This window comes from Oryctolagus cuniculus, chromosome 15 (assembly GCF_051225735.1).
Source record: "Oryctolagus cuniculus isolate XC-2025 breed Fujian yellow rabbit chromosome 15, ASM5122573v1, whole genome shotgun sequence".
Taxonomy (NCBI): Eukaryota; Metazoa; Chordata; class Mammalia; order Lagomorpha; family Leporidae; genus Oryctolagus; species Oryctolagus cuniculus.
In genome coordinates, this window is record NC_142881.1 from 1404323 (window position 1) to 1418067 (window position 13745).

Below are 13745 nucleotides of genomic sequence, written 5' to 3' on the forward strand. Positions count from 1 at the left end.
GGAGGGTGGGGTGACGGAGCCCTCTTACTACCACTGCTGGCGGGCAGGGTGTGGGGGCGGCCAGGAGGATGGCTGGCACTGGTGGGCAGGGTGTGGGGGGGCGGCCAGGAGGACGGCTGGCACTGGTGGGCAGGGTGTGGGGGGCGGCCAGGAAGACGGCTGGTGGAGTTTGGGCCTGGGCGGAGAGGGGAGGAGCAGCCGAGGAGCCCCCGGATGTGCCGCTGTCCTGGTCGTCACGTGGACTGGCGCTGGTGGGGTGCCGGCTCCTGGCCCTTTCTGTCTGACTCGGGAGCGCCTTGGGGAGCTGGAGGCCCCCAGCAGGGCCCAGCCAGGGCTACCGCAGGTGGACGGAGGAGCCCCTCTCCATGGGGGGCTCTGTAGGGATCGGAACGGGGCCTGACTGCTGGGGTCACCAGGCACCAGGCCTCTGCTGGCACCGCCCTGGTCCTTCCGCTGTGCCTATGAACAGGAGTCTGCGGCTGTGTTGGGAGGCCTGAGACCGAGGCTGTGAGGGTCACAGGACCCCAGCTGCCCCAAGCAGGGGCTTGTGTGGCCCCTGGAGGGCGAGGGGCGGCTGCGCCTGCACCTGTGCCTGCTGTCGGCGCTCTGGGTGAGGAGGGAGGTCGTGTGCATTGAGGTGTGACACCCTCATTAGTCTCAGCATCACGCGTGGTGACCTCAGGGACGCCACACTTCCCCAACCCTGCAGCCTGCCACTCGTTCCCCGCATCATCCGCTCTGCCCCGTCCTCGGGGGCGTGCGGGCAGGCAGCCTCTGGCCAGGCACCCGCGGCGCAGGGAGACCCTGGGGAGGCAGGTCTGGGGGCGGGCATGTGGCACCACCGGCCGTCTCCTCTCCCCCTCCCACTTAAAACCACCCATGGCTCGGGAAGGGCGCCGCTGCCCAGGTGGAGACAATTACAGGGCAGTGGCTACCTTGCAGCTTCTAACAGGCACCTTTGCTGGACCGGTAAGAGCCGGAAGGAATGAGCAGGGCCCTGGGCAGAGCCAGGAGGACCGATGAGGCAGGTGGAACTGGGGCCGGCCTGGTGTCGGCTCCAGCAACGGGGGCAGCAGCCCTTTGCCCCCACCCTGGGGGAGCTCTTCGGCTGTTGTCTCAGGACAAGAGGCCAGACCGGCAGCTCTGGAAGGCTCCAGGCAGGCGGGCACGGCGCTGTTGGCCTGTCTGGCACGGTCCCTCCCCACTGCTCAGGCCCTGAGGCTCAGGAGAGATGGCCGTGGGCTTGCAGGGAGCCGTCCTGTGCTTGGGACCCCTCCAAAGCAGGTTGGTGTGGGAGGGGGTGTGCATGGACTCTGGCAGGTGAGCTCAGGGTGTGCCAGGGCCCCCTGGCTGGCAGTGACCAGGTAGGGGGCAGGGAGTGACCGGAGGAGCTGGCAGTGAGCAGACAGGCGGTGAGCAGACGGGTGGGCCGTGCCTCTGGGACAGCTCTGGGCTGAGTCACTCCTCACAGCCAGGCCCCAGGGCCCTCTGCCCACGCCCCAGGGACCCCATTCTTGCTGCTCTCCCTGTGGGGTGTCCTCCCCAGCATCCACTGGCCGGCCAAGCCCCAGGCCTCTCTCGGCAAGGCCAGGCGGAGGCTCCGGGTTGTCAGATCAGACCTGGTCCTGGAGGAGAGCGTGTGTGGTGCCGAGTGCGAGACCGCCACCTCAGGCCCACGCTCCCCCGCAAGCCTGGCCCTGGAGGACTCCGCGTGGCTGGGCCTGGCCAGGAGATGACCGGCGGTCTGGGAGCTGCACCTGGTGGAGCCTGGCGATGTGGAATCAGAGGGAGAGGCAAACCCAGCACTCGCGCTCTCGCTTCTGTTTTCCTTGGTTCTGTGCACGGCAGCCGAGGCCAGGCGGCAGGAGCCCCAGTAGGGAGGAGCCGCACGGCTCACCTGGGGGTTGGAGGAAGGTGCCAGTGCCGGGCTGCTGCAGGAACCCACGTGACAGTGACTGGGCCGGTGGCGGGGGGCGGGGGCTGAGGCTCCCCCTGTTCCCTGCAGGGCACCCGGGCTGGGGGCTGACAGCGCGCTGGGGAGCACCCGTCCTCACCTCTGACAGCCTCCTTGGGGGAAGCTGGGGAGGCAGAGCCGACGGCGGGGGAGGCAGAGCCGACGGCTCCCCTCCAGGAAGAGTGGGGCCCCCGTGTGCAGCCGCGCGGAGGTGGCCGGGCCTGGGCTGTGGTTGTTCCAGGGCCCCGTCACCGCGGTGGGCCGGTCACGGCGGGAGGGGACGAGGAGGCCTGGGTCAGCTCTGTGGCCACCTGCCCTGCTCTGAACGGAGGGCCCAGCTCGAGACGTCCGGGCTGCGCTCAGACGGGAACGCTGTGGGTTTTGTTGCTTGAAGAGTTTCTGTTCCCTCCTCTGTTTTATGATTTGGCTTTCAGCCCAAATGGTAACTTTGAAGGATTTCTCTCGTTGGGAAGTGACTGCATGTTGTGTTGGGGTTGTTGATGGCCGCGGGGAAATTCAAAGATGATTGCCCAACAAAGTGTGAAATCCAGGAGCTTTTGGCTCACATGACAAAGAATGTCAATGCCAAGGATCAATTAGCATCTTAAAACCATTTGAAAGACGAAGGATTTACAGAAGATTAGCAGTGAGCTGGACAAGTGCACACTGAGCCCGTCCCATTCAGAACACCCGGAACCACACACAACAGCTGATGCCCCCGGCCCAGGAGCGCGGGGCCCTGGTCCTTCTCCACGTGGTTGGCGGGGCCCCCACAGTGCACTCCCGGCTTGTGGAGGGCCCCCGGCATCCGTCAGAGGTGGGCACTTCCCGAGGGGACTCATCTCCATCCTAAGAAGCGAAGGTACTGAAAATGCAGGAGAGAGGTGGCCACGTGCACCCTGAGATGTGAGTGACACCTTTCCCACCACGCAGCCCGGGGCCAGCCGTGCGTCTCTGCCAAGGAGGAGCCGGCGGGGCTGGGGGCAGACTCTGGACGCTGAGGACGGAAGAGGCTTTGGCACAACCGCTGCAGACGCCGTGCGCTGATGGTGCCATGAGCCGCTGATCTGCATCGTAACATCCCAGACCCCTTCCTCAGGCCCCTGCTTTTATGTTAATAATTTGTTTCTAATTCTGACGTGTTGCATTTATCATGATGTTTTATTAATAATTATGTTTTAAAGAAGTGTTTATTTCAAAGGCAGAGTTAGAGAGAGAGAGAGAGAGAGAAACTGAGAGAGAGAGACTGAGAGAGAAATCTTCTACCTGATGGTTCACTCCCCAAATGGCTGCAACAGCAGGGGCTGTGCCAGGCCGAAGCCAGGAGCCCAGAGCTTCTTCCAGGTCTCCCACATGGGCACGAGCGCCCAAGGACTTGGGCCATCCTCCACTGCTTTCCCAGACCCTTAGCAGGGAGCTGGACTGGAAATGGAGCAGCTGAGACTGGAACTGGCGCCCATGTAGGATGCCAGCATTGCAGGGGGCACTCAAACCTGCTGAGTCACCGCGCCAGCCGCTGTTTGAACCTGCTGAGTCACCGCGCCAGCCGCTGTGAATAAGAACTGACTCGGGGGTGTGATAATTTCACAACAGTTCCTCTGGATTTTTAAAAAATGTAAGTCCTGAACATGTTTTGTTGTAAGAGAATGAATATTCGTGCATGATCTTGGCGAAGATGGGCAAAAGACCTTGTGCAGGAGCGCTCCCGGCTGCCGTTGGCACAGAGCAGTAGTTGGAAGTTATGGCCACCCAGAGAGGCCAGGCCGGGCCGCGGCCACAGCATCCATCTTTCACATGTGACTCTCGCTGTGTGATGGCGGCCGCCCACCTTGGAGAGAGGCGCTGCTCTTCCTCCGTACACAAATGTCGCCTCCCCCGCCCCGCCCCTGCATCCTGGTCCTTGATTATGTCAGGGGAGGGGCCTGGGAGCTGTCGGATGCTGCACAGAGTGTCACATGGATCCTGACGGCGTGGAGGAGGCTGAGGGGAGAAGCCGCCCCCTGCACCCACTTACAAGGCCCTGGGCGCAGTGCTCAGGGGGCAGGAGCCGCGTCCACCCTGCTCATCCCCAGGCTACCTCGTGGGAAGACCGAGACGGCCGTGGCCTCCATGGGTCCAGTCGCCCCGCAGCTGCATGGGCCGGGAGGGGATTCTGCCCATCGCAGGGTGGTGAGAGCCGAGCCTGGAGTGTGAGGCAGCCGGGGCGGGGCGGGGCGGGATGGGGAGGAGCTGCGGGGGCACTTGGGGAGGAGTCCCGCGGGTGGGTTCCGGTCCACACTCCAGGGCTGGACACGTGGTCGCCGGGCTCTGAGCCAGCCTTCCAGCTCCTGCTGCTCACTGGTGGGGCGTGTGCTGCTTCTCGCTTGACCACGAGGACAGGAGAACCAACACTGGATGGCAAAACCTTTGGAGCTTCGGCAGATGCCTCCTGAGGATCCCGGGAGCCGGGACAGCCAGGCCGGGTCTGGGCAGTCCTCAGCCCCTGCCCGGCTCGGCTGCAGAGAACGCTGGGCGCGGGAGACTCCCGTCCACCTCCGTGTCTCTCTCGGTCTCTCCGGCAGGCACTGCCTGCATGGTTTCTTGTCTCAGAAGGAAGAAGCTGGAGCCGTTTGCCCTCAGGACACAGCAGAGCAGGCGGTGGGGACCAGCGCTTTTCATGGGGGTAGACCACAGCACCCTCCTCTGCGTCAGGAGCAGAGAACCGAGGCTCCCTGCCGTGTCCTGAGGCCAGGGTGCTGGGTGCGCACGGGGCGGGAGCCTGACTGGGTGCTGGGTACGCATGGGGCGGGAGCCTGACTGGGTGCTGGGTGCACACGGGGCGGGAGCCTGGCTGGGTGCTGGGTACACACGGGGCGGGAGCCTGACTGGGTGCTGGGTACGCACGGGGCGGGAGCCTGGCTGGGTGCTGGGTACACACGGGGCGGGAGCCTGACTGGGTGCTGGGTACGCACGGGGCGGGAGCCTGGCTGGGTGCTGGGTGCACACGGGGCGGGAGCCTGGCTGGGAGCCAGGGGGGCTATGCTTTTCGGTGGCTGGGCTTTTCTTCTCTCGAGCCTAAGGCAGATATTGATGCTGTCTATGCGTTCTTCCTAGAATGGCAGGGGTGGTGTGGAGAGGGGCTGCAGAGTTGGCCTTGGGCTGGAGAACAGCCAGGTACTTCCTGCTGTCTCCTCCGTGTGGAGAGGCCCCGCACCCTCCACCTGCCCCTGTCAGAGCCAGGGGGCCCAGGGCCTGGTGGAGGGGCCCAGCGAGTGCCAGGCTCCATCCAGCAGAGAGGAGCCCTGGGAAGGGGAGGGGGTGCCGGTGTCTGTGTGGGTACAAGGAGGGTATGCTGGCGTGTGTGGGTGTGAGGACAGGCGTGCCAGCATGTGTGGGTGTGCAGACAGTGTGTCAGTGTGTGGGTGTGAGGACGGGAGTGCCGGTGTGTGTGGGTATTAGGACAGGTGTGCCGGCGTGTGTGGGTGTGCAGACACTGTGCCAGTGTCTGTGTGGGTGTGAGGACTGGTGTGCCGGTGTGTGTGGGTGTGAGGACGGGCGTGCTGGCGTGTGTGGGTGTGAGGACGGGTGTGCCGGTGTCTGTGGGTGTGAGGACAGGCGTGCCGGCGTGTGTGGGTGTGCAGACACTGCCAGTGTCTGTGTGGGTGTGAGGACGGGCGTGCCGGTGTGTGTGGGTATGAGGACGGATGTGCCGGCGTGTGTGGGTGTGAGGACAGGTGTGCCAGCATGTGTGGGTGTGCAGACAGTGTGTCAGTGTCTGTGGGTGTGAGGACGGGCATGCCGGTGTGTATGGGTGTGAGGACGGGCGTGCCGGTGTGTGTGGATGTGAGGACGGGTGTGCCAATGTGTGTGGGTGTGAGTACAGGCGTGCCGGCGTGTGTGGGTATGAGGATGGGTGTGCCAGCATGTGTGGGTGTGCAGACAGTGTGTCAGTGTCTGTGTGGGTGTGAGGACGGGTGTGCCGGCGTGTGTGGGTGTGAGGACGGGTGTCCATGTGGGAGCTGGCGGTGGTGGGAGGCCAGGCCCAGGGAGTGGAGCTTCAAGCCTCTCGCCCGCCCGGTGTAAGAGGCTGGTGTTGCTGTCTGAAGGGCGATTGGGAGAACCCTCTTGGAGAGCGAAGCAGCTCCCAGTGCTCACATGGTTGAACGGGATTTGCTGCTCCCGGCTGCCCGCGAGGATGCACCACCCCGGGGCACTGATGACCCCTCTGGGATGCCGGCCAGGGGAGGGAAGAGGAGGCTGGCTGCTGTCCAGAAGTCATTGCGCGATTAAGGACGGGAGCCACATTACTGGAAATGGGCGTAAAGTGATACATAAAATTAATTTTGCATGTTACAGCTGGCTCCATCCAGTTGAAACCAACCGTAACTAGAGGATGGCAGATTTCCCTGGGGAGCCACATTTGCTTACCTGCCTGCAGCTCTGTGGTTCAGTTCCACGCATCTCCCACCACTCCCTGGGCATGAGACTGGGGCTCTGTTGTAATCTGGATGTAGGGGTGCTCCTTGCTGTCACCCAAACTCTCCTGGGTAATGAAGTCCCCTGTGAGGGCCTGGACAGCTCCACTCTGCCCCGGCTTTGGAAATGGAGTGGCAGCGGTGCGGGGCCCACCCTGCAACCTGCCATGTCCACAACAGAGGCTGATGCAGGATCTGCGGTCTGGCCGGATAAACCCGCCCCCAGGTGCCGCGCTGCCCTGGCAGAGCCCAGGGTCAGTGGGGAAGACGCCGGAGCCTCTGGCAAGCGCAGGTTTCCTGGGGCTCAGCACCTGCCGTGCTGGGGAAGGGGCGCCCCGGGCGTGAGGCCGGAACCCCAGCAGAGCATAGGAAATCAGCTCCCCTGGCGGCTCCAGACCCGAGTACGCCGGCCAGGGCGCCTGCGACGGCTTTTCCACTCAGTGCCTGTGCGCGTCACTGAGCTGAGGTTTCCGATCCCAATAGGTGTGTGGTCTGGACGGGCGACGACCGAGTGTTCTTCTTCAACCCCACCATGCAGCTGTCCGTCTGGGAGAAGCCCGTGGACCTGAGGGACCGCGGGGACCTCAATAGGATCCTTGAGGACCCGCCCCACAAGCGCAAGCTGGAGGCGTCAGCAGGTATGCTGTGCCGGCTGCAGCCTGGTCTGTGGGTGGGGTCTGTGGTGCAGCACAGTGCGCGTGTGCAGGTGTAATGGGCAGGGGTGCAGGGCCTCGCCCTGGCCGTGCAGGGGGCTGACTGCCGGGCTCCTGTCCGCAGCGGTCAGGGAGTGCAGGGGGCACGCTTCCTGCAGCAACCCCAGGTCCTCCCCAGGTCGGCTCTGGCTTTTGGTTTGGGTCAAGTGAGGTCATTGCGTCAGCTTGTGGTTTACTTCCCTTGCAAGTGTCTTGGGGTCTCCACCCGAGAGACCGCTGTGCACATGTTAGAGTGCACCAGCACGCTGTGCCGGGACCCAGGCGTGGCTGAACACGAGGGCTGCTTGCTTGTTTCAGCTGCTGACGACCGGGTGCTTGGTGCCCAGGACGTGGTTCTGACAGCGTCCATGACGGCCTTGCTTCAGACAGGGCCCACGTGCTGGCAGAGACAGGGCCGCATGCTGGCAGAGACAGGGCCGCGTGCCTGCAGAGACAGGGCCGCGTGCCTGCAGAGACAGGGCCATGTGCCTGCAGAGACAGGGCCGCATGCCTGCAGAGACAGGCCCGTGTGCCTGCAGAGACAGGGCCCACGTGCTGGCAGAGACAGGGCCGCATGCTGGCAGAGACAGGGCCGCGTGCCTGCAGAGACAGGGCCGCGTGCCAGCAGAGACAGGGCCGCGTGCCTGCAGAGACAGGGCCATGTGCTGGAGAGGAGACCCTTTCCGGTTACAGATGAACCATTTTTTATGAGCGGCTGTGTTGGGATGGCTCCGCTCCCCGAGCTCATAAATTAAAACAGCCTTGACCATGCTGGGGGCCTGGGAGCAGGCGGTGCCGGCGGAGAGGGGGTGCATTTCCCGTGAAGGGGCTCTTTGTTTCCGGGGACACTCTCAAGGCCTGGGATGACATTTTGACTCCACATCACGCCACACGCTGTCAGCCCACACCCCGTGGAAGCGGAACCGTGTGATGGGAGCCGGAGGAGGGGGCGTCATCAACCTTTCTCCCTGTTTTTAATGGTGCCGAGAGACACGGAACGCTAGAACTAACAGTGGCATTAGTCTTTTAAGGGTGAGAAGTGACAAGTTTAATATGTTTATTTCACTTAGGCTAATGGGAGCATTCTCCAGAGAGCGTGCGTCCTCGGGGTTGGGAAGGCAGGTGCTCGGGGCAGCTACAAACGGAGCCCGGCTGTGGGGCGGGGCCGGGTTTAGGGGTCAGGAGGAGCCCGCGGTGCACGTTCCCTGCCCAGTGCTTTTGTTGGCCTGGTGCTGGGGGGGACAATGGTGCAGCAGGTGTGGCTCCTCCTTCTGCCTCCTGCCTGCCGGCGGCGGTTGCGTCACCCCTGGGGGATCGCTGTGCGTGAGGACGCTGTGCGTGAGCACGGTTGCTCCCTGCTGCTCCTGTCTGCACTAACGCAGGCCTGAGAAGCAGGAGGGTCCACAGACCCCACACGGCCAGCTGCTCTGCCAGGCCCGGGACCTGGGTCACCCAGGGATCCCTGGGCCAATGCTCCGCTTCTCCCTCGGGTGAGAGTCTCGTTTCCTGCGTGGGAAGGTCGAGAGTGCAGGCTTCAGCTCACACACCCAGCTGGAGACACCCAAGGCATTTAGACGTGGTGCGTCACAGCCACAGCCACACGTAGTGCGCCACAGCCACACGTGGTACGCCACAGCCACACACGGTGTGTCACAGCCATAGCCACACATGCGTGTCACAGCCACACGCGGTACGTCACAGCCATAGCCACACATGTGTGTCACAGCCACACGTGGTACGTCACAGCCACAGCCACACATGCGTGTCACAGCCACATGTGGTGCATCACAGCCACACGTGGTGTCAGAGCCTCATTCATCACACATGGTGCGTCATAGCCACAGTCACACATGGTACGTCACAGCCTCAATCATGACACGTGGCATGTCACAGGTGTTGGTGAGCCCACCTGCTCTCGATGGATGCGTGATTGCAAAATTGCAGACTCACACGGAGGCACAGGACATCCCCACCCTGTGTAGTATCAGGAGGGAAGACGCCGTCTTAAACCAGCTGTGGTCTTGTGTCCTAAACCTGAACCTGGAGGGTATGCAAATGACCTCAGCTGTCCACTCTGGCTGCCAGGCTCCCACTGACGCTGGAGAGCACAACTTCCAGTTTCCTAGGATCCTCGCAGGGGGCTTTGCAGCAGAGCCACTAGGACGGGAGGTCCGTCTGCAGCGGTAACTAATGATGAGGGGCCAGGGGGGCCGGGCTCAGCCCCGGGCAGCTGGTGGCATTCCTGGGCTGGTCGTTCATCGCAGCCGTCAGAGGCTCTGGCTCTCGTCATTCTCGTGGGCTCGGGGGTGCTTGCTCCGGATGCACGGCTTTGTTTTTCACATTTTATTCAGATTTGAATATGTAACTGCTCTTTTCTGGTCCGACACGGAACACTGAGGCATTCTGGGGGCTGCTCATGACTTTGGAGAGGAAAATGGAGAGCAAATTCCATAGCACATGGCACGGTGAACGTCTCTCCAGTCCCGTGTGTGCTGGAGTGGCCGGGAAAGGAGTCACCTGTGGTGTTCGTGGGTGGGGAGGCATGTGGCTCGCCGGCATGTGTGTGCCGGGGCCTGGGGCGTGTGTGCCAGGGCCTGGGGTGTGCGTGCCGGGGCCTGGGGTGTGCATGCCGGGACCTGGGGTATGTGGGCCGGGGCCTGGGGCATGCGTGCCGGGGCCTGGGGTGTGCGTGCCGGGACCTGGGGTATGTGTGCCAGGGCCTGGGGCATGCGTGCTGGGGCCTGGGGCGTGTGTGCCGGGGCCTGGGGCATGTGTGCCGGGGCCTGGGGTGTGCGTGCCGGGACCTGGGGTGTGCGTGCCGGGACCTGGGGTATGTGTGCCAGGGCCTGGGGCATGCGTGCTGGGGCCTGGGGCATGTGTGCCAGGGCCTGGGGCATGTGTGCCGGGACCTGGGGCATGTGTGCCGGGACCTGGGGCGTGCATGCCGGGACCTGAGACGTGCATACTGGGGCCTGGGGCGTGCGTGCCGGGACCTGGGGCGTGCGTGCCGGGACCTGGGGTGTGCGTGCCGGGGCCTGGGGTGTGGGTGCCAGGGCCTGGGGTGTGTGTGCCGGGGCCTGGGGTGTGTGTACCGGGGCCTGGGGTGTGTGTACCGGGGCCTGGGGTGTGCGTGCCGGGGCCTGGGGCGTGCGTGCCGGGACCTGGGGCGTGCGTGCCGGGACCTGGGGTGTGTGCCAGGGCCTGGGGCGTGCATGCCAGGGCCTGGGGCGTGCGTGCTGGGGCCTGGGGTGTGCATGCCGGGGCCTGGGGCGTGCGTGCCTGGGCCTGGGGTGTGGGTGCCGGGGCCTGGGGTGTGCGTGCCGGGGCCTGGGGCGTGGGTGCCGGGGCCTGGGGTGTGCGTGCTGGGGCCTGGGGTGTGCGTGCCGGGACCTGGGGCGTGCGTGCCTGGGCCTGGGGTGTGGGTGCCGGGGCCTGGGGTGTGCGTGCCGGGGCCTGGGGCGTGGGTGCCAGGGCCTGGGGCGTGCACCTGGGGTGTGTGTGCCAGGACCTGGGGTGTGCGTGCCAGGGCCTGGGGTGTGTGTGCCAGGGCCTGGGGTGTGTGTGCCAGGGCCTGGGGTGTGTGTGCCAAGGCCTGGGGTGTGTGTGCTGGGGCTTGAGACGTGCGTACCAGGGCCTGGGGTGTGTGTGCCGGGGCCTGGGGTGTGTGTGCCAGGGCCTGGGGCGTGCGTGCTGGGGCCTGGGGTGTGCGTGCCGGGACCTGGGGTGTGTATGCCGGGGCCTGGGGTGTGCGTGCCGGGACCTGGGGTGTGTGTGCCGGGGCCTGGGGTGTGCGTGCCGGGACCTGGGGTGTGCGTGCCGGGACCTGGGGTGTGTGTGCCGGGGCCTGGGGTGTGCGTGCCGGGACCTGGGGTGTGTGTGCCGGGGCCTGGGGTGTGCGTGCCGGGACCTGGGGTGTGCGTGCCGGGGCCTGGGGTGTGTGTGCCGGGACCTGGGGCGTGTGTGCCGGGACCTGCGGTGTGTGTGCCGGGGCCTGGGGTGTGCGTGCCGGGACCTGGGGTGTGTGTGCCGGGACCTGGGGTGTGTGTGCCGGGGCCTGGGGTGTGCGTGCCGGGACCTGGGGTGTGTGTGCCGGGGCCTGGGGTGTGTGTGCCGGGGCCTGGGGTGTGCGTGCCGGGACCTGGGGTGTGCGTGCCGGGGCCTGGGGTGTGTGTGCCGGGGGCTGGGGTGTGCGTGCCGCGACCTGGGGTGTGCGTGCCGGGGCCTGGGGTGTGCGTGCCGGGGCCTGGGGTGTGCGTGCCGGGGCCTGGGGCGTGTGTGCCAGGGCCTGGGGTGTGCGTGCCGGGGCCTGGGGTGTGTGTGCCGGGACCTGGGGCATGCATGCTGCCTAGCAGGTGAGATGGTTTACAGGGTCCAGGGTGCAGAGCGCCAGAGTGCTAGGCCCTCACCACTGTGCAGACGGGGGAAGGGCCAGCATCTTCCCAGAGGCTCCCCCGTGAGCTTGCAGGGCACCCGACTGTGATGGCCCTGGTGGCTGTGCTGTCAGATGGTGGAGGCCCTGGTGGCTGTGCCTAAGGCACCGCAGCTACCGCCCATGTCCTGGCGTAGCAGCAAAGGAAGAAGGAGAGGGTGGGGGAGGGGCGCTCCTCTGGAGCAGGTGTTGAGGATTCGAGGGCCTCGTGACTGTCCAGGCCTGAACTCGGGTGTGGGCAGATGCTGGGCAGGAAGCGATGTGTCCTGGGTCCTGCGGAGAGAGCTCGGCGGGTGCCCAGACTGCAGCCGGGGTTCTCCCAAGGCAGGGCGCTCCCACTGGGCCAGAAGGGAGGGGGCACCACCGTGCATATGTGTCCATGTGTGTGTGCGCCGTGTGTATCATGTGTGTTTATTTTGTGTGCATGTGTACATGTGTGTATACACTCGTGCACACACGTGTGTATGTGTATCATGTGTGTCTGTCTTATGTGCATGTATGCACGTGTGTGTGTGTGTGTGTGTGTGTTGCGTGTGGGCATCCTCTGCTCCCCGCTCGTCATTCACCACGGGTGGCCTTCCATCTGCATGTCCTCATGTGTGGACGCATCCTGGCTCCATCCTCGCACTCCTGTCCGTGCCCGGATGGGTGGTTTCCTGGTTTGCTCTGACACAGGGTGCTGGGTGCAGGCGAGACACTCGGCACACGTGTGCTCCCCTGAGCAGCCCGCGCGCTCTGGCACACTCTGCTGCCTCTCACCCTGCCGGCGTCCTCAAGACTTAGTTTTCACACTGTGCCTTTTCCTGGGGTCGTCGTCTTCACTTGAGTGGCGTGGGCCTGACTCTGGGGGTCTTCAGCGTGTGTTTTGCTCTGCGTTCTGGGAACCGCTCGTCTCTCCTGCAGTTACGTGGGCTCTGTCAGCCTTTGGCTCCACTTACTCGCGTGTCGCTCCTGTTTGTTATTTCTTCTTGCCATGAAATACATCGTTCTTGGTTGTTTTCTCATGGTGGTAAAGTGTCCTCACCACGAAGTTTGCCGTGTTAACCGCTTCTGAGTCCCGCGGAACCAAGTGCGCTCCGTGATGTGGCGTGCCTCTCAGTGCTGTTTCTGAGCTTCTCTGTGACAATCGCATAATAACCCTGTTTCCTGTGCCCTCCGGCTCTGGCACCCAGGTTCTGCTCCCTGTCTCTGTGGCCAGCCGTGTCCTGTCTCCATGGCTGGGTGTGCCCTGTCTGTAGCTGGCGTGCCCTGTCTGTGGCTGGTGTGTCCTGTCTCTGTAGCTGGCGTGCCCTGTCTGTGGCTGGTGTGTCCTGTCTCTGTGGCTGGGCGTGCCCTGTCTGTGGCTGGGCGTGTCCTGTGTGCCTTGCTTACATGCAGTCCTGTGATGTTTCTGACTTGTGTCTGGTGCATTTCACGTGGTTTGCCCAGATTGTGGTCCATGTGAGAGACTCACGCCTTTCTGTGGGTGAGCCACGTCCCACATCATAGATTCATTCCTCTCTTGATGGGCACTTGAGCTCTTTGCCCTTTGTGGCTGCTGTGAGCGGCGCCACTGTGGACGTGAGCGTGCAGATGTCTGTCTGCAGTTCTCTCTGGCACGTACCCGGGGCAGCGCTGCTGGCTCCTGTGGGAAATCTAAGTGAGCGTGGCCAGCCGGGGTTCCACGGTGGCCACGCCTGTTCCATCCCTGTCAGCTGTGCACGGGAAGTGTTTGCGTGGTCTGGGTCTGCTGGTTGTTCACGGGCATCAGGCCCATGCGCAGCTGTGTTGAGCTGTGTTTGGCCGTTGTGTGGCCCGTCCTGTCTCTTTCCTCCTTGGCTGTTTGGTGTTGCTGACTTGTGCGCCTTGTATGTGGCTTCTGACAGCAGGCTCATCACATCTGCCGGCTGCAGGTATCTTCCGTCCCCTTCCTTTGGTGCACAAAAGTTTTTCTTTTTTAAAAAAATTAATTATTTACTTCTTTGAAAGGCAGACTTACAGAGAGAGAGAGAGAGAGACAGAGACAGAGAGAGAGACAGAGAGAGACCTTCCATCTGCTGGTTCACTCCCCGAATGACTGTAACAGCCAGGGCGGGGCCAGGTCGAGGCCAGGAGCTTCTTCTGGGTCTCCCACACTTGGGCCGTCTCCCGCTGCCGCCCCCGTGTGCCAGCAGGGAGCTGGGCTGGAAGTGGGGCAGTGGGGACTCGAAGGGGCGCCCACATGGGGTGCTGGCGAT

At 64.1% G+C, this 13745-nt stretch overlaps 1 protein-coding gene across 1 annotated transcript in view; it reads left to right on the plus strand.

The window, feature by feature from the left end:
• The window catches only part of TCERG1L (transcription elongation regulator 1 like), a 160188-nt gene that overhangs the window by 110485 nt on the left and 35958 nt on the right, over positions 1-13745 (plus strand). Inside the window, exon 7 of the mRNA XM_070058271.2 lies at positions 6892-7046. Coding sequence (XP_069914372.2) covers positions 6892-7046 — 155 coding nt within the window. The remainder of the gene's footprint in view (positions 1-6891; positions 7047-13745) is intronic.